Source organism: Amblyomma maculatum, chromosome 4, assembly GCF_055883805.1.
Source record: "Amblyomma maculatum isolate TAMU_Amacu chromosome 4, ASM5588380v1, whole genome shotgun sequence".
Classification (NCBI taxonomy): Eukaryota; Metazoa; Arthropoda; class Arachnida; order Ixodida; family Ixodidae; genus Amblyomma; species Amblyomma maculatum.
The window spans coordinates 141,289,768-141,310,483 of record NC_139347.1 but is presented as its reverse complement, the minus strand read 5'-3'; the positions used below and the strand labels follow the sequence as shown (position 1 = coordinate 141,310,483).

At 43.0% G+C, this 20,716-nt stretch overlaps 1 protein-coding gene and 2 long non-coding RNA genes across 4 annotated transcripts; 1 reads left to right on the top strand and 2 right to left on the bottom strand.

Annotated features, from left to right (window-relative positions):
* Positions 1-3,661: 3,661 nt before the first annotated feature.
* Positions 3,662-10,959, top strand: LOC146193199 (uncharacterized). 2 transcript variants are annotated; one of them, XR_014706798.1, is made up of 3 exons: positions 4,053-4,207; positions 9,668-9,799; positions 10,359-10,959. It is a non-coding gene; the product is annotated as an uncharacterized LOC146193199 (long non-coding RNA). The 2 variants fall into 2 exon arrangements; XR_014706797.1 differs by lacking the exon at positions 10,359-10,959 and having other exon boundaries at positions 3,662-4,207; positions 9,668-10,091.
* LOC146193198 (uncharacterized) lies at positions 7,983-11,698 on the bottom strand. The gene is made up of 2 exons (XR_014706799.1): positions 11,560-11,698; positions 7,983-9,769 (listed from the first exon to the last, which is right to left on the bottom strand). It is a non-coding gene; the product is annotated as an uncharacterized LOC146193198 (long non-coding RNA).
* Positions 11,699-12,013: 315 nt separating this feature from the next.
* Positions 12,014-16,996, bottom strand: LOC146193197 (uncharacterized). The gene is made up of 2 exons (XM_084600497.1): positions 12,992-16,996; positions 12,014-12,024 (listed from the first exon to the last, which is right to left on the bottom strand). Exons 1-2 carry the CDS (start codon positions 16,851-16,853, stop codon positions 12,014-12,016), a joined length of 3,873 nt encoding a protein of 1,290 aa, XP_084456623.1. The 5' UTR covers positions 16,854-16,996.
* Positions 16,997-20,716: the final 3,720 nt, after the last annotated feature.

Genomic DNA, 20,716 nt, shown 5'->3' with positions numbered 1-20,716 from the left:
AATGTAACATTTTTGTTTCATTTGAACATTATTTTGATGTTATCAGTGTCTTTATTTGAAATATTTTAGCAATAGGGGACATATTAGGCTGGTATAATGTGTTGATAAACATTTAATTAATATAAATCTAACTTGTATGCAACATAAATGTAACATTCGTGAAAGTGTAGAGTAACCTTGCCGAGCATGTAGGCCCGCTCACGATGGTACACAGCTTGCGCGCTTTGCAAAGACCACAATACAGCACAACTACATATAACAGCACAACTTCTACACTCACCTCTGAACAAGTCATTTAGAGTCATGCTTTTATATCCATAGCCGATGGGTGTGCAAGGAGTCATAGTGACGAATGAATAATAATCAAAACTCTCTAACAAAATATTAGGGCTGCTTTCATTCTACGGCAGGCATAATTTCAAAGCTCTAGTTGAAAAGAAATATGTTATTGAAAAAACATGGTTACTGGAAGAAAAAGGCCAAAAGTGCTGGGACTTAGTGTTCAAAATGTATATTCTATGTTGCTTTATATATTTATGATCCAAATATTATTTAATATTTAGCAGACAATATTAGAATAACATTTGTTTGTAACATTAAAGTAATGTTTGCAATATGCAACATAAAACATTATATAACATTATTATAATATTTGGCAGTTATTAATAATATAATGTTTCTTTTGAATGTTACAACTATGTGACAGAACGTTAGGCAACCTTCAGGCAAGTTAACAATTTTGTAACATCATTCTAATGTTTGGTGCTACGTAGTTGCATAAACAATGTATTGTATTTGCATCCTTCAACAGAGGTTATCATGCATTCAGCATCAAACTGTGAATATCATTACAATCTTTTTTATCAATTCGACTTTGCTTATGAAAAATGTCAATTTTTAATGACCCAATCAGGGGAAGCACTATGTTTCAATATTTTTACCATGTGCCTATGAAAAAGGGATGATACATTACCAAACTAATTACTACCTTCTTCACTCTTTACTATCTTTCCAATCCCTGTCATATGACAGTCACACATAAAGTTTTGTGTTCAATATGTTTCTAGAGTGACCTGTTTTTCTATTTTATTGTGCAATATGATACCTAATTCATTCAACCTAAAAATGGGACTTTTTTGTGCATTTTTCTATATTATTGTACATATAGTAATGTTGCATATTGTCAGTACTTTGGTTCATTTTTCATTTATATGCATGCAAAGCTGAATGTCTTTGCTAGAAACTTCTTTGAACAATTCTGTTGCTTCCTTGACCTCGTCCTTAAGCTGTCTCTACAGCTTTCTGTCAGAGAGTCTGTAAATGAAATGTTGAGAATAAACATGAATTGCTTTCAATTGATTTGAATTGCCTAGTGAAAAAATAATAAAAAAGAGCCCCATTTACAGCTGGACTGTTGAACTGAAGATCACTTCTTTCCAGCTGGAAACCATATATATTTCTTCCAGAATGACATATTTTTCGAGCTGAATTATATATTGCACTGGAAAACCTGTTGATCAGGAATGTTTTTACTTCCTGATGGAAAATTGACATTTCCAGTCAAACAGCTAGAAAATTTGCAGCTAGAGTGCAACAACAGTCATAGTGACATATGAACTGCACAACACTAAACAACATGCAACTCGATGCATCGTCCATATGGATACCATATGCATAGAGCCAAGCATACAACATACCATGCCATCATTAAGAGCCTTTACTTGTGATGTTAAACGTATGTCATCAGACCAGGTGGTTCATATAAGATTTGGTGAAAATGAGTACAGAAGCCTTCTCCTTGATTGTTCATGTAAACAGAAAAAAGAGGGGTGGTATAGTAAGCAAACCTTTATAACAAAATTATATATATATTTGTGCATGCGCTCTGTTTCAGGCAGAATTTAAGAGATTTAGGTGCAAATTATACTTTTATTTAAAAATGTATTTGCGGTAATAAAGAAAGCGGCAAAATTCTGCAACCTGTACTGCTTGAAGTATATTTTTATTATGTTGTTTTATAGTTATTATTGAAACCGTATAATGTGGAGTACACTATATATCAAAGCAATTTTTCTTTGTAATGTTAAATTCATGTTTATAATACAGCATAACAATATTATTTGTCAACTTATAACAGCATATTATAACATTGAAAAGATCAGCTATTACTTATGTAACACAAGCATTAATACAACTGACATACCAGTTTTGTTATTCTAATGTTGCTACCTATAGTTGAAGAATTCTTTGACAATTTTAGCAGATTGATGCGCTCCACTGCTGATTTGCTTCTTGTTCATTGTTTGACATAGATGAAGCATGTGTGTATGAGCGGAGGTCTTGTCATCACCTTTGCATGCGGTTCACTAATCGGGCAAGCACTTTACATTAAAATAACCAATATGTGCAGCAATCTCGTCCTTTGCACTAAATTGCAGAATATAGTCACAAAATTTCCAGTTAGGAATTTTCACTGTTGATCGTTTTTATCATATATCACATTAACCGATCACTACCACTGCTTTGCCGGATTTTGCACACGTAATATACATGCAGCACGACAGCCAGTGAAGAGGATATATCAAGCACATAAAAAAAAAAAAATCATAAGGGGTGGGCTTTACAGTAACATAAGTCGACATGCAGAGAAGCCCCCTGTTTGTCCGTTTGCATACTGAAAACATCCCTACATCATTCTGCAGTTTTTTTTTTTTTTTCTTAAAAAAAAAAAGTGTATCTGGGAAATCAAATTGGAACGAGGCAGTAAGTAAATATTTTCCAGTGCTGAATGGGGCAGATGTGCCGGGTGTGGTTCAACCAGCATGAATTAACGAAAGATTTTAGCTCTTTATTATTATTTTGCATAATAACCACGGCTCATTTCGTGATATATTCCACCCGCTATTATGCCCAAGCATCCTGTTCTTCCTGTAGTATATGTGTCACTGTGTGTATGTGCTCTAATGATTCGGCGCGCACGTATACGTACACCGCGCGCACTGCCGCGACCCTCCGTAGTAATACAGCGCGTTGCACAATTAGAGGCGCGATGTAGAATGCTTCTCCCAGCTAAACTGTGGAATCCTCGCAGTTAAAATTTTGCACAAAAAGGGCATTTTGTCGCTAGTATTTTTTAATATGAAATTTGTTTGGGGTGCTTGCCTGATTCGATTAAAAGAAGTCAGTTGTTCCCATCTTATGCGGCGGCAATGACCGCTGCCCCAGCAATGGTACTGGTGGCGCCACCTCATGCTGCTACAACAACTCTGTAGCAGGAAAAGAGGGGGCGAACGTTTCTGGCAGAAGGTTTGAGTTGTTGTAAGCAGCATGAGGTAGCGCCACCAGTGCCATCGCTGGGGTAGCGGCTCGTCTGCCGTCGTCGCCGCCGCTTAAGATGAGAACATCTGACTTCTTTTGATCGAATCAGGCATGTACCCCAAACAGATTTGGTATTAAAATATACTAGCAACAAAATACCATTTCTGTGCAAAATTTGAACTGCAAGGATGCCGCGGTTTGGCTGGGAGAGGTACATCGCGCCTCTAACTGTGCAACACGCTAAACTTGCGAGCGGGCTAGTTCTATAGGACTCCGACGACCTCTGGCGCTGCATGGTTATACACAAACACAACACTTGTTTAATTCTCTTGTGTGTGTGTTGTGTTTGTGTATAACCATACAGCGCCAGAGGTCGTCGGGGACGCGACCCTCCAGTCTTACTCGCATTTCATATAACCCAGAGCTGCTTACACTAAAGCTTTACGGATAATATATAGCTACGCTTCGGCGTCGTTTGGTCGGATGTTCTGCTCACTGCAATTCCCTGAGACATCGAAATTGTATACTATCTCGTGTCTCCTGAGGCCGCGTCGTCTGCCATCTCAGTGTCATAGCTGCCATGCCATGAACAGTGGATGGCGCAACCGACGAAAACTAAAACAGACTATATATGCACACCTTTAAAGCCTTCAATTTAATTTTTAAAGTACAATATTAACATTTGCAGTTGCCCTCTTTTTATTTTTTTAGTTAACAAAATGCTGCACTGCTGCAAGCTACGTTCACTGCGGGATGCATTACAAATGGCGGCGGAGATGTTTGCATTTGCTGTCATTAATCTTCTAGAGCACTATACTGTCATCTTGCGGGGCCATACACCATATTACTACTGATGACATCGAAAACGCTTCCCGCATTGAATGTATTGGTAAGATTCTCTTAGTATTACTGAAGGTTATAAAAAAAATATTCACAATGGCTTTATTGCATCAGTCATTCATCGCAAAATTTGCGCATAGCTGTAAACTTTCCTTGTGCCCCTCGAAACTAGGAGGTATGGTTTGTTCACGTCGTTTGTATACAAGCGGGGCAGTGTGTGTACTTGTGAGGTTTGTGTGCTTGCGAGTTTCTTATATCAGCCCCTTCGGTCAAGTCTTCTCAGGTGTGCAGTTCTGTACTTGCAGTAGTATGTATGTACAGTTTGGCTCAGTATGCATATGGCTGCAAATCAAAGCCGTTCAGTTTTTTCAGAAACTTGGTGCTTGAAAATTTCGTCATTATCCGGGGTTTGAAACCGGGATCACCACCTGTCCCCGGCAGTCGGTCTACCAACTGAAATGTGCAGCAGATTAGATGCTAGGCGAGAGCGAATTGATGAACAGCTCGAAATGGGAATAGCTGCTGCAGTATACCGCGAATGGCTGCACCCTTTTGCGACTTGACTTGAAAAATTACGCAGGAATCTGCCTTCAAAGTAGATGACTCAACATTTTACGGGAGCTCCGCTGAGTGTTTCGGGCTGTTTACAAACATGAACACTCCATGATGCCTGAAATTTATGTTTATAACTGGTTATAAGTGAGAGAAACCAAGTACAGTTTTAAAAAGCTGTTGATGCAATGTTGGATCGCAGTATGTAGTCCATGAAACGACGTGACATGATTTGGGTAATCAACAGGGAAGATGGGATTTTGTTATTTGCAACCTTGCCTTTTTCGTTGCTGTAATCTGCAACTTTCATCTTCTCTCTCTTTTTAGTAGTTTGTGACTTTCTAGACTATGGTTTCTTTCAATTGGCCGATTTGGGCTACTTGTTAAAACTGGCTGTTTTCAACTGGGCTATTTGTTAAAATGTGGATAAGATAGAGTAGGTGTGTTCAAGCCCACCTGTGTGCACACAGCACACATAGACTGCACTGCAGGTGAGTCCCCATACTTTTGTATGGTCATCAACACACCTTTCTAGAGCGCTGAAACGCCACCATGTCGCGTAAATAAAGGGAAATATGAGGTGTGACAAAATAAACGAGACAAGTGTGTAGCTTGAAAAAAGAGTTGAGTTGGCAACAACTGCTTTGCTGACATCATCCCACACACCTCCCCTATTCATGCACTAAAAATACTTAAATTAGCAAAGAAAAGTCACAGTTTTGGAGTGATGGATGGCTGTTGCAATAGGACAATGCACCCGCTCACATGACCATATCTGTCAAGCAGTTTCTGACCAGCAAAAACATTGCTGTGATGGAGCATCCTACTTATTTACCAGATTTGGCTCCATGTGACTTTTTTTATTTCCTAAAGTTAAATCTTGCTTAAAGGGAACCAATTTTGTCTTATTTGTAGAGGTTCAGGCAAAAACAGAGAATCTCCTGAAGGGCCTTCCAAAAACCTCGTTCCAGAACTGTTACCAGCAATGGCAGAAGTGCAGAAGTGTGTGAATGCTGAGGTGACTACTTTGAAGGTGATAATGTCACAGAGAACTGATTCTAAAAGTGCAGTAATTTATTGGACCAGTCTCGTTTTTTTTGTGTCACACCTCGTATTTTTATCAGGTGCTCGGGTCAGGTGGGGTATGGGGTGAGACCTAAGGTGCATAGGCGTACTCTTTGCCTTGGCAACTGCGTTGTGCCAGTTCCAGAGTATCTGAGCCAAGATAACACTTTCTTAGCACCACTGCATACTGCTGCAGCACTCTAGCCTGGCGTGCTGATTACAGTACTATAATTAGTTAAATGTCAAGAATGCTGTGCCAAATACCCCTGTAAGAAGGCCCTCCTGCCAGTAGAATCAATTTTTTCAGTGTCACCATAGGCTGGGCAAGTTCTTCCTTTCATTTGTTCAAGGCACTGAACACTATCGTCAAAACAACACCCCTTGTCACCTGCTGGCATGAGAAGAGAAAAAACTCGGTTACTGGAAGGTTCCTCTCAGTTGATGTCATTGGTCGAAGGGCTTCCTTTGAAGAATTTTGCCGCTGCATTCTTGACCCGTAACCGACTGTTGTTCACATTGAAAGCCCCTTTTGTGTGCCCCTGCCGATTCCCATGGTGGGATCTTTTTATCACTGTAGCTCGGGGTGGAAAAATTAGGTGCGCTATTGCAGTATTTCCTGCACAAACCTGAGACAAAGAGATGGCGCTCTTCATACCACACTCTCTGTAGATCACAGTAAATCCACTTGCAGTAATGCTCACAGCATCCAGCATTTGCATGTAAAAAATCGAGATCATCTAGTTTCTGTCAATTCCATGTCTAAAAAAAAAATGCTCTCCACAATGCACATTGCAAATGCTGTTTATTCCATCACAGCAACTGGGTTCACTACTGTGATGTGTGTGCCAAATCTGGTCACATCAGATGGTTATGAGAATAGGAGGTGCCAATTTTACCAAACATATTGCGTGTGCATATAACAATAGCACACAGATTACAAAAACGTTTCCTGCATACTTGAACAAAGCTGCTTCCAAGAAGTAAATTTCCATTGCATGCAGAGGTGAATCTTTGCTGTAGCACTGTAATATTTGTGAATGTAAAAGTCCTCCCTTGCCATCCAAGCCAACTCGTTTGTTCTGCGCATTGCATACTTTCTCTAGTCAGGCTTCATATCCTCATTTTAATGTGCATAGCTAAATGTGCCGGTGCTTTTGTTTTTTTCTTAATAATAAAGGATTGGTTGTGAGGAAAAGGGAGGGATTGTTAAATGAATGAAAAAAGATTGGCCAATCTATTGAAGTCGAGGAGGGAGTGCTGATATGGTTCCTGTTTCCAAGCAGGATACGAAGACATCATTGCACAATGATGGATCTGACCAAAAGGAGATTTCAGTGCATTATGTGGAGGCTATATGGAAAAAATACTTCAGCGGAACACTTCATAAAGGGCATGTCATGCTTATTTTGGCAGCCACTTTTACTATCATTGCAACAGTACAGCTAGCAGTGCTGACAAAAGGTTTTTCACTCTTGCCAATTTCTGGGAATTGCAAGTTTTTTTGCAAGGGATCACCTTATGCCACACTATTTGCACTGAACTTGCAGAATAGCCTCTCGGGCAGAATGTCAGGCCTTCTGAAGTTTCGTTGATCACTGTAATGCCCCACACTCTTTCATCCTTTGTGTCGCAGTTCTCAGAAAACTAAGTGCTGGAGCGTAACCATGTTTCTTTAAGGACAGCTACTTCTATGTCCTTTGTAAGAAGTGTAAACTCAAGCCGGAGTTTTCTTCATGACGGCCCTGCTGTTAATGTTTATAACTATCGCCATCTCTGTGTTTAATTTTTGCTGCTATTATTTCTAAGAGTCTTCATAGTGTTCTACCCATGCATGTGCAATTTTCTGGGTTTTACTTTTTGTGTATCTAGCTTGGTGTTAATGTCGTCATTTCTTCCATACGTGGAGCTGTGCTAATGCTTTTATTCCTTTTCAGCAAAACAAATCTTTGCTTCGTTTGCTTTCATGCATCAGTTTCCTTCTTGTAGTCTTGCAGTTTAATGAATACCTTTTTGCAAGCTTTCTTCCTTTGGCAGTTACCGGTTTAAAGCAATAGATGACCAGGCTGAAGACCGCCAAGGCAGGGAATGCAGGGAATGGCACAGAGGCATGTTGAAAAGGAAAAACACAAAATTGCATTTATTGACCTGCAGTCAAAAGGAATTTGGAGAACAGTGGGAAAATGCAGCGAATGACGCAGAGGCATGTGAAACAGTAAAACACAAACATGGCATTTATTGGCTAGCAAGTAAAAAGGAATTTAGGGGACATCAACACTGCCTGTAAAAATGTGACTCAACGTCACTAATCGTTCCTCTCTATGGCTCGGTTTGCAGTTTGCGCACAGGCACTTTGCTACTTGCTTAATTTCACTTAATTTTGTGCCTCTGCTATCTCACACATACTCATTAATTAGCATGCAGCCGTAAGCATCATGTGAAAGGTCACTCGGCACAGATATAAAGCCCGCTTCGACCAAAACATACAAACATCGTTGTAAGGCCTAGGGGTAGCACATCTGACTTGGCATCCAACAGTTCCAGGTTTGATTCCTGTCCTTCCCTCCGTAAAGCTACTACCAACCTGGCTATGTCATGTGGTCTCAAGACATCATACAACCCACAGGCTGATCAATGCTTGGCTATGCCATCTCCCATTTAACATGTACCAGATGCATGTCTATGATTTTTTGTCTACAGTACTGACAGATTTTCTGCAGAGCGGGACCATTAACACTGTCACATTGATACACAAGTACTTACAGGAGTAGAATGACCATAACACAAGATATTTGGTACTCATAGCAAAGAACCCAACAATTACACACTCATTTAAGTTTTTGGGAATAGGCAGGAAGTTGGGATGGAGCAGATTAAAATTTTTAAGGGTATGGGGAGCCTCAGTCTGCTAGCCAGCGTTTCGACAAGAAGGATTGTCATCATCTAGGCAATGCATTCATCACTGGCAAAAAAAAATTAAAAAAAAAGAATCGAAGAATGGGAAAGGCACAGTAACTGTCTCACGTTTCTGTGGACACCTGAACTATGCTCTGAGGGAAGGGATGGAGGAGGGAATGAAAGACTGAAGACAAAAGAACAATGAGGCATCCACTTAAATTTTGCCTAGAAGGGTACAATAATGACAGCATTAACAGGTCCCGTTTGCAGCTTCTCTTGCGAACTTACATTCCTACTTATGCACTTTACAACACCCTTAATCAGTAATTTCTTAATTTCCTCTTCTGCTATCTCATACATACTCTTTGTATAGTAATAAGCTACTATATTATGTGAAAGACTACCTAGCATAGATATAAAGCCTCGCTTAACAAAAACATACAGACATGTTTGCGTGGCCTTGAGTCGGGATGTCCCACTCTGAATGCAAAGTTCCTCAGAAGGAAATAGGCTTGGGTAGGTTGGTAAATCATCTTAACTCAGGAAGCATAGCGCAGGAAGACTGGAAAACGAGGACAACACAGGACTAGCGCTAGCCCTGTGTTGTCCTCGTTCTCCGTTCTTCCCGCGCTGTGCTTCCCGAGCAAAGTTCCTGGAGGGTTGGATTGCCTTCGTCCTGCTATATGAAATGACAAGCCTGAAGCTTCTGTCAAATCGGCCATATCACATGGTCGCATGATGTCGCAGAACCCTGCAATTGATCAGTGTCCGACCATGTCCGCTGCCAGCCATGCCCGTGATTTTTAGCTCAATTCAGATGCTGGAGTTTTCTAGAAAATGGGACTTTTAGCCTTATTGCATTGAAAGGTGCGGTAGCAGAGGGCTCCGAATTATTTTAAGGTACTGTGGTAAGTGACAACCTTGTGCTGTACAGCCTTTTACATGTCATGTGCATTACAGTATCATTGACAGCAGTTAAATGGGCCTCCACTTTCAGGAGGAAGACTGCCGAGGAAGTGGACAGGGCAGTAAGATGGCAAACTTGAACTTGAAAGAAGTGCTGTCCAGGCATGAGGCATGTGTGTCCAAGCATGAGGAACTGCGACAAATGACGCAAAGAGGAAATCAGGTTGAAGTTGAGCCCTACAGTACTCAACTTTAGGGCCTTTGCATGAATGCTTTGTATATATTTTTTAATATACTTACAAACTTTCAAGACAACAGCACAATGTCAATGTAAACATTGCTGGAGAGAGTGGGAGCTAGTTGCACCATCAAGTTCAACAGAAAGTCGAGCTAGTTATTACTATGTGATACTTTAGCATAAGCAGTGCAAATACAAAGGACAGGAACTCAAAGACAGAGCAGTGCCAGTCCTCCTCTAGTTCAGTCTTTTGTTATTAAAAGACAGTCTTGAGATACTTACCAGCATGAGCAATTTGTCTGCAACAGGTGCTTTAAGAGTTGAAAAGGTTATGTGCATGCTTTTAGAAGTACTCATACCCATCAGCCGTTAACAACACCATAAAGATAACTCATAAAGGTCTTCTTGAGTATCTTCCCAATCTAGTGCACTGGGGTGAGCTTGAGGCTTTTCTCTCCTTGATGCAGAGTGATAATGTGCCAGTTGCTTATGTGCTTTTCCTGACCTTAGTTAACATCTCACTGTCCCTTTAATCTGCCTGCAGGAGGAGCATTCAGAGGACAGGTACAAAATCTTTCGCTGTTGCAAATTTGAGGTGGTCTAAGGAACTATAATACATACCTACATAGAGCTTAGTAGAACATTAAGAATATGCTCACTGCATCATGCCTGTGCTAATTGTGAGCCTACGTAAAGCCTACAAGGTATATAAGTTTTTTGTCCTAATATATACATATATATATTTTTTGTCTTGCAACATGCACCATATTTTATTCACTGTTTCAGCTACAACTGTCAGTGAATGTCAAAAATACATTCTTTAGTTAGAAGAGCAATTTCTTCAGCATAGCATTGTCAGCTGTGGTCTGCATTAGACTACTGCTAAGCTGTGTTAACTAGCTAACTGGCAGTGGCACAGGTAGAAATATTTTTTTGGGGATGTTGTGTGCCACCGGGAAAAAAAAAAAAAAAAAAATGGGCTAAGCAAAAAAAGGAGAAAGAAGGAGGATAGCTGCGCTCTGGCTGGCTGGTTGACAAATATTAATTAGCTAGCCTTTTAACTATTACTGCTAAACTCTCTGTTGTGGCCCAGTGCAAATAATATACATACAAATTTTTTAATTTGTGAAAATGCCATTCCTGTGTTGCAGTGCGAGGACTTTCGGGCCACACTCGACAGAAGTGAAACTGAGTGGATGCAGACAGTTCTAGCCACACAAACAAATGTGTGTTGCACAATGGCACAGCTATCCCGTGGTCTCTTTTTTAAGGCACCCGGTAGGGAGCAGTGAGGGACTGAGCTTGTGACAGGTGTGCAACAAGTACTTGCAGGCTTGGCATGCACCCGAGTTTGGCTCGTAATTCCTGTTGGTGTTGTGATGAAGAGAATGGCATTTGCGAAAAACTAAAACTGATATGAATATTATTTCCAGTACACTATAAATCTCTCAAGAAATAAAGACCTGACCAGTAATGGGTAAAAGGATAACTGTTTAATATTAGTTCCTGGCAGCTAACCTGTCTCAGCTGTATTTAACTGTTGCCCATCACAGCTGACAATGTTATGCTGAATGAAGTGATCTTCCAGTTTGAAAATCCTATTTTGAATTATTGCCAACAGTGCAACACCTCTTATACTGCTTATTGCTGTCAAGGCTGATAGCCAGCATACATCAGTACAAAGCGCACTGTTGCAGATACCAAAGGTGTGATAATTAGCGGGACATTGCCAAGTGTGAGATTACCGTGGTAGGATGGGAAGGTGGTGTACTTGACCTTGAAAACTTCCACTTCAGGTAAAAAGGCAGCAAGCTTTGCGGAAGGAGTGCCATGTTAACCTGGAAAGAAATAACAGAAACAAGCAGCAAAACCAAAAAAGCAACGAAGAGATAGCAGAGCAAGCATAAACTCGGCAGCAAATTTTCTTTTTTTATTTGGAAGTGGGGAGGGGGGGGGGGGGGGGGTAATTTGCTTAGCTGTGAACTTAAACAAAGGAGAAAGAGAGAAACATTTGGGCTAAAAAGAGTAATCCAGCAATTCATGAGTTCATAATTTGGAGTTTTTCCTTAGCACTAGCTGAACATGACTGTGAGCAGAAGAATACCTTGCCATCTAAATTTCCTTTTAATTTTTGAATGCAGTCCCTGTGAAAAGATTTAAGGCATAGACCACATTTAATATTTCCAGTCGTTGGGCCATTCAGTGGCTGCCTGCAGACACAGTGTAAGTTATACACAAATATTCTTGGCCGCACATGAACAGTTAAAGAAATAGTTTCTGGGAAGTCATCTATGGTGCCTTTCTTTATACACTCTAGTAAATGGCTCCGTAGCATACCCTGATTAAGATTCATTACTGATGGATCTCTGTCAGATGCTATGTAATACATATTAGCAATTGCAAACAAGCCACAGTCCAAAGTGGTACCCTGATTTTGAGCGGGTTTGATGCTGATCGTTAATGTTGAAAATGGCATTTTTAATATGTGACATATCTGTTTAACGGCATCAGGGGGTATATCTTCATCAATGGAATCATGCACATATACTGTATTTGGGGGCGCACATGCATTAGTGACAGTAAGCCAGTGATCTGGGTTGCGAGTATGCAAGATCTGAACAAATGGGCCCTTCACTTGAGAAAAACGTAGCCTTTGTCCCAATAGAACATCTTGAAACCCTCCCATATAAGAAAATTTTTGACGAATCAAGTACTGGGCAACATTAATGACACTGTCTGACAGTGAACTATGTCTAGCAATAGCCTCTAGATCTCTGTCACATAATGAATAGAGCTTATAAATTTGCAACGTCTCGGCTTTAACAGAAGCAAGGTCTATTGTATTTTGCTTTGTCGAGCTCACCTCAGTGCCATTCACTTTAATGGGACGCACTGTGCTGGCCTTAACTGCAGGTACTACAGGCTTATTAGTGCTTCCATAACTATTTCCTGTATTTATGGGACTTGGTTGGTGAACTAGTGGGCTTGTCCTGTTTTGCTGTACTGAAAACAATCGCTTAGTAGCTTTCACTTTTTTTGGACGACCTCTTCTGGCCTTAACTACAGGTATTACAAGCTTAATATTCCCAAAGCTACTTCCTGTATTTAAGGTGCTCGTTTGTTGAACTGCTGGGCTTGTTTGAATTGTTAAACCTTGTAAATTTTGCCCAGCCTGACTTTGCTGTGCATATGCTGCTGTGAGCTGTCTTCCAAATGCCTTAATAGCCAAAACATTTTCTCGCCCCTCTTTTTCACTTCCCATGGATGCAATATTTGCGACACTCTTGGCCATAATCTCAAGCTCCTTGTACACCCAGCAGAATATCTTTTGCGGTGTGTTTAGCTTAAGAGGTGAAGATACCTGAATGCTACTTGTTACTACTGGCTTTGTGGGCGTAGCTGTAGGGCTTTCACTTAAAAAATGCTCCTTTTGCCATCTGCTAGGAATGCATGCTGTATCGAGTACTCTTTCCTGTGCAAATGAGCGGACTGCCATTATATGCGAACAAGGCAAGCCGTACTGGTTGAAAAAAGTACATGTACAGCTGTCCAGATTTTGACTGACACAATAGTCTTTACTTCCTAAAGCCACATTAAATGAGTTGAGAAGTGAACTGACTTGATAATTAGCAGTCTTAAATTTTTCATATTGTTCGAGCAGTTTATCTTTAGCTTCTGATGTGCAGCAACGGGACAGTTCTAATTGAAATTCATCTATACAATTTACATTTACATTAATCTTCATTTCCTTCAGCTTTGCAAACTGTAGAGAGGCGGCGTCATTGTCAACATACTCTATCAATCCTCCTACAGCCTCCACTAAATGCATACCAGGACGAAGGAAACTTTTAAGCTTTTGATTGTGGCTTTCAATTCGGTTATTTGTATTATTTCCTAGGGTTACAAGGCTTTTCCTGTAAGCATGCACCCACATCTCTCTACACGAGTCCCACTGCTGCATATAATAGGAAAAGAATCCAGCAGGAGCTACATTACGCAATTGATCTAACATGTCAGAGTACTCTTGATGAGTTTGAGAATAGACTAATGCTTTTACAAGTGGAAGGAGTAATTTTCGTTGCCCTCTTGCTTTATCATTAATATTTCTATGGAGGCAATTCAGCACGTGCCATGTGCACAGTAAAATTGTGCTGTTCGAAAGAAGAGAACTGAGGATACGCATTTCGTTCATGTCTTTATCTATCATTACCACCTTACATCCTGATACAACAAATGGATTAAATTGTATAAATTTTTCAAACATGGCCCTTATAATTTCAGCGGTTTCATTTTGTACGAATGCGTAGCAGACGCACCGCCCACGCCCACGGCCATCTTCGATGAGAACAGAGTACAAAACATAACCTTCAATATTAACTTTATATGTCCCATCTACAAATATAACATCAGGATATTTTTCCAGCATCTCACGCATCTCACTTGTTTGGAACAAGATAAACTGCAACTCATGTTGATTGTCTTTTTCGTAATGAATGACCCAGTTTGGATTTCTTTCAATTAAAGTTTCTACCTGCTGAACTAGCATTTGCCCGTGAGTCTCCTTATTTCGAACTGGTACAGAGTAAATTTGTTTTAAATTGTTTACATCTTTCGTAGTTAAAGTTTTACCCGTCTTTTGTTGAACAAGTTTCTTGAACTCTTTCGAAGCAACGTTACATTTCACCAGATCACATAGTTGATTTTTTTCATTACTGTTCAGAAGTCTTTGGTTTGTGTATAAATTGTAATGACTAAGGTCGTGATTGTGCACAGTTTTCAGCTGAATTATTTTGTAGTGCAGAGATGGAGACTTGTGAAGAGCCAGTGAAACAAGCATTTCACAACCAATGCTGTTGTAAGACTGGTTTGGACGTTTTCCAGTACTGCGTATCCTAGCATTACCGCTATGAATACAGCGATAAGTAATTCTCAAAAATTCATAATCTTTAGATCCTGACTCTAAGGGGTTTTTGTTTGACCTAGCGACATGAACGACATGCTTCCCCTCCTTACACCACTCATCAAAACATTCCTTAAAAGAAACAAAACTATCAAATGTGCCATTCAGGCAAATTTTGCTCCCTCCCCCTCCAGATATTGTGTTAGAAGCCTTAGTTGCATGAACATGGGCAAGGGTTACATCTTCACAAAGCTCACTATGGCAGCCTGGTGCTAAAGGCAGGAGATGCTCAGATGGGGTATCAATTAGCCAAGTGTCACCAAGGCCACCAGTTGCTCTCTCCCTTTCCTGTTTAAGAGATTCTATTTTTTGGATAGCTTGACTGTCTGGCATATCACATAAGTTAGATTTTCTGCACAAAGCAGATGCTACCAGACAGCGTCTGCGTCGCTTGGCAGCACTGGGCTGTGCACTGCTCACTGTGCCACCCTCATGCGCAGACTTTTGCACCTTAGAGTGAGCCTGGTCATTGAAATTGCCAACTTCTCCATAAGGTACTGAAGCAGCCAAACGACGCCGTCGCCGCTTAGCAGCACCGGACTTTGCTTTGATTAGGCTAGTATTCACGACACATTTGCATGCACTCTGGCCTTCTTTAGATGGTGATCGTGCACGGCTTTTGCAGCCAGTAACCTCTACGACAACACCGCACAAAACAGCTGCAAAGTCTGCCAGCTCACAATTTTTTTGGTGGTGGCTGGCCACACAGCTGTCACAGGCAATGCTGCGCAGGTCACTAGCTTGCCCTTCACCGTCCACACAGCATGCTGCAGTAGAAGGAGGCGCACAGGCATTTCTGTAAAAGTGTGCCTGCACTGTCCTCACTACTGCAGAATAAGGTGTGGCACGCTGCAAGGGCTTGGCACCTGTTTTGGCAAGTACTCTGGTGTCTCTGCCTGTGGCAGAGCTTGAACCTTTTCCTTGCCGAAACAGTGCCGCAGCCTTCCGCTTCTTCTTTGATACAAGTACCCACTCACTGTTGCCATGGTTGCAGACAGCCTTTGGTACAGTTGCTTTAGGAGCACTGACTGTACCTTCCTCTATGGAAGAGCACACAGCAGGGCTGCTTTTGTGCGACACCTGTGAGGCTCCACCATTCACCTTGGCACAGGTGGTGCTTGCACCTTGGCTGAGAGTCATAGGCTTGGTAAAAGGCACACAGCCTTCAAGCCTCTTCTCAGCCTTTCCCCATCCGGGTACACCTGAGCCATGGGACACAGAGGAAGGCAGGCTGTCCCAGGTAGTCCAAACTTTACAACCTTTTTGCCGGACACGAACACCTCCAACAAGCACAAAGCCAGCTCCCCAAAGGGTAGCTGGAAGCTGGTCAGTGCCGCCCCGTTGCAAAGGAGTATTGTTTGTTCCCTGGACAGGAGCAGGAGTTGCAGGTTGCTTGCTTACTACTCCTAAAGTACAAATAGATGAATATAGAGGAGGAAAGTCTGCCTCACAAATCATGGCCTCCCTGGCTGGCTTGGCCCAGCCAGTCCAACTTGTGGATACCCGACTCTCCTGGTACCTCTGTTGAATGGACCGCCTCTCAGCAACAGCAGCCAGGCTGCAGGCCTCCTGGTAGAGATACTCCGCCAGCACCTGGTTTCCTTGCCGGCTCGGGTGCACACCATCGCGTCTCAGGTAGCTGCTCCAGCATCCAACCAAGCCGCCCAGGAAGCGGAAACCCCGCTCGCGGCATAGCTCCTGTAATGCAGCGTTTACCTGCCTGTACCGCTCGTTCGTGCGGTGCAGCTGAGTTTCGCTTTCAGCAACCCTATACTCGTTCTGCCCTCGTGGGAGAACGGCGGAGAAAGCTACTTGCATCGAAGATTTGCTCTTGACAATGCCGCTAGCCAACCGACGGTACTTCTCAATGCACATGCTAACACTCTCAAGAGTGTTGTTCGTGCCAACATGAATAATGAGAACGTCGATGTCGAATAGCTGAGTAGCTACCGCCGAGAGCAAATTTTCTATCTTTATCCCTCTGTGTGCACTCACATCAACAGCCAGACCAGGACGCGATGGAAAATACTGATTAACATATTTCACCATTGAATCACCGGCCACCAAAACCCGATTCATGTTGATCTGTGCAGCGCAGATTAACAGAGGTAGAGAAGTTTAAAACCTGTTTAAAACACGCAATTCAACACACGACTGACGTCAATCGCAACAGTTAACAGAAAGCGAGGATTAACAAAAATGCGAACTGACTTGAATCGCAACACAGCGAAGATTAACAAACTAAAAAAAAAATAATAAAAAAACGAAAAGCAACTGTACACGCAAATTAACGTGCAAATTAGGACAATCGGCACAAACGCCTAGCGTTATATCGAATTCTAGAAAAACTTATCGCAGGAGAAAATGCTTGTTGGGGCGTCCTGAACAGGCCAAGGACGATGCAGCCGATGGATGAGAATCCTAGGCAAAGTCTGAGCGTGGATTTGAGCAGAGACCTGATCCAGACACCCGCCTGCCTGAGTGCCTCCTTGCTGCTTTCTCTCTCGACTAGAACTTTCGCACTTCAGCCTCGCTGGGAGAGGGATTAGAACGGCCCATGCATGTTTCGAGACTTCAGCAGTTGCGCGCCGCGCGCCGATTGGTTGGCAAGGCTCCGCGATTGCTTCCGCACAGCGCGCTGGTTGGTTGGTAAACTTATGACACTTGGGTAGCCAGGTGAGGGTGGGGAAGGGGCGTGAGCAGGGCAGCGACACGCACTTGGCCTGCTCTACCTTCAAAGCCCAGCCTACAATGCGAAGCTGTAGCTGTGCATTGTAGCCCCCAAAATTGTCTTTTTCTTTCTTTTTTCTTTTTTTTCTTTTTTTTTTTTTTTTTGCAAGTGCGGTAATTGTTTGCCAGCTTTGACAATTTGTCCCCTTTATATATCAGTGGGAGCAGGCAAGGAAATGGCATGTGGCGGTCAAGGAATGGAAAGGGGGGGGGGGGGGGGGGGGGGGGGGGGGGGAATCGAACTGCGGAACGAGAGCAGGCCGTCCACTGATCAGAGCGGTCACCCGCACCTGGGGCGCTGACAAAGTGTCGGCAGAAATTGCATCGCAGTGTCATAGGATCAGGCAGACGGCAACGCTAAATAAAAGTCTGTACATATCTTTCACATAAAATCGCGACATCCTGCAAAAAATGCCCCGAAACTCTGAAGGGATTCTCAATGGGTGCGTAAGTGACGGTTTGTTTCGATAGTAATTACAGGAAAAAATGGAACTTGGCACAATTGGACAAGCGTGAGTCCCCTGGTGGCTAGCTTTAGCCCCTGTTTTTGCCGTGTATGCACACTGCCCGAAATTGGGCAATTGGCATCGTGCGTGAAAAACAGCACGCCTTTCGGTTGTATATTGCACAGCAGCGTTAAACTGCAAATTTACTCCTTGGCTATTTGATTATCTCGGCTACCGAAACCCGACACCGCATATCTTCCGCTCACGCTATAACCTCGAACATATACATGAGTGTAAATTCCATGCACGAGACATTTAACCAGAAACGAAGCTACATGCAGATGAGCACTTAATTGGCCAGTCCTTTCCTAAACGCCTAAAGAACATCGCTGTTCGTACGGAAGCGGATCATACGCATAGCGTAAACCTACCAGTGCCCCCAAAATAAAACGGAGCACACGAACGAACAAAATTTTGTTTCGCGGCGTGCTCTGCAAGTGCACGGCCGGATGTTCTGTTTTGACACCCTTGATGTCCATGTCTTCAGCACGCGGGACGAATTAGGAGAGCACTTTTTGTGCGAGCCCGTGCTTCGTTTTTTTAAGGTGTATTAGGACGTCGGAGGTCGGTGCAGGATCGAAGACAGCGCAGATGCTAGGAGTAGCTCGGTTAGGTTACGAGCAAATCGAGGTGGCAATTTAATAATTTAATTGTAGAAACGAGAACTGTCCGATCGTGAATGGACATACATGCGTATTGCTGGAGTACGTCGCGTCGCCTGCCGCCTGCAACCTGTGCGCGTGACAAGCGGTGCTCGCCGCACACAACTTTGAGTGAATACAATGATCTGCGTCATTGTGGGAATACGACGTAAGAATTGCCGAGACCTTCTTAGCACCTCCTAGAGCGTCACGAAAGCTGAGCTTCATGCACGCGTAGCAAACGGAATGCGGACGTACCTGCACAGAGAATTGAATGGATACGTCGGATGTATATATCTTTAGACACTTGGTTTGTAATATAGGTGTAAAGTTGGGTTAGTTGAATCTGACTCACGATGAAGTTAGCGCAAAAAACGAGGGCCCAGGAAGCGCTCATGTTGAGTCTTCTTCCATAGTCCTAGTTTTCTGCGCTAACTTCATGTTCTTTGTCTTGTTACCCAGGCACGCTCAATATATGATTACGTTGAGATGTTAATATTTCAGGCAACCAGTTCACAATGATCTTTAAAAGGCTGAAGAGCACTTTAAGAAAAGGCACGAATACATTGGATGAAGAGAAGGCATTGTGGGACACGGGGACAGCTTTCATCTTGATATGCCTCAGCTGAGGGCTAGACCTACGCTCATGCGGCCCGTCGCGCATGCATTTCATTTGAAGCGAAAGCTTCACTACGCTATAGGTAGACCCGCGCTTCACGTCATAGTTTAACTTTCAAGCAAACTTGACTACCTGCGCCTTTCGTATAAGCCAATGCATGGATGGATGGATGGGAAAACATTTATTTCATCGGCTTTAAGTGGTTTAGTTTGCTTGCTGGCCGCGCCAGATGGCCGCCAGTTGCGTCCTGTCGGCGATCTCTTCGGCCCACTCAGTGACCCGAGCCTGGATGGCCGGGTCCGAGCAGCGCAGCACGGCCTCCCACTCCTCCAGAGATGGAGCTGGCAGCAAATCGGCGGGTGGCGGATAGGCCGCGCACCCCCATGTAATGTGGTCTAAAGTAGCGTCGACGCCACACTCTTTGCATTCAGGGTCAACCTGCTCTTTGAATATATGTGAATAAACTTTGGGGCAGGGAAAGGAGCGGGTTTGTAGCTGGCGCCAGATTATCTCCTGGGCCTTGCTTAATGAATTGTGCGGTGGAGGGAAGATGCGCCTTTCCAGGCTAAAATGGCGAGTTATATCATGGAACGAGAGCAGGCCCTCCCTCGCGCCGCGGGAAACGAGGTACTCACCGCCCGGCCGACGAAACCTCGGGCATAGCCAATGCATAATTTACGAGAGAGAGAAAACCTTTATTACACGTAGGAATTCGGGGCGCGCAAGAAAAAATACAGACGGTTTAATTGAGTTGATCATGGAATATCGTGCAGCAGCAGGGCGTTTTGACAGATTGTGTGTGTTGTGTCTAAATTATTATACGTTATTAAGGCAAAAACCTTTCTAGGCTCATGAAGCGAAATCCCGTGCGCGAGATTTGTCAACGTCTGGCCAGCAGGTCAAGCCTGTTGCGACCTCATAGGCTCGCTTGAGGATCCGGTCTTGTATGCCCAGGTCCGAACTGCGCAGCGATTCCGCGAGATGTGTTCTTGTCTAGCGTTCCTGCCATCTGCAATCCCTCACTTAAATGCGCGCCAAGGAACGCCACGCGACAGAAGCGATCGTGCACCGTCTAAACACACTCGGCAGTTATATGTAGCACTGCAATGAACGCCGATAAGAGGCAAACGGTGGGAGGCAAAGGATAGGAGAGGAAGGGTAGGCTTTCGCCATTCTCCTCTTAGACATCTGAGAGACTAGTTTTTTTTTTGTTTTGTTTTTTTTTCTTTTTTTTTAATCAGGCGGTCATGCTTCCAAACAAGACTATGTGCTGCAACACTAAAATTTCCGAGAGCACTGCAGAATCTGCAGTGGAGAATGCGAAAGCTTTAGCGTTCTTGCTGCACAGGTACATCGCGCGCCCCTTGTCGAACACAACCAGCGTTCCCCGTGAACGCATCAGAGTTCACCGGAGTATAATTTGCTCACAAGAAGGGAAAGGCGCAG

Coding starts and splice junctions, on each gene's coding strand:
- LOC146193197 (XM_084600497.1), bottom strand. CDS start 16,853: ATGAATCGGGTTTTGGTGGCCGGTGATTCAATGGTGAAATATGTTAAT.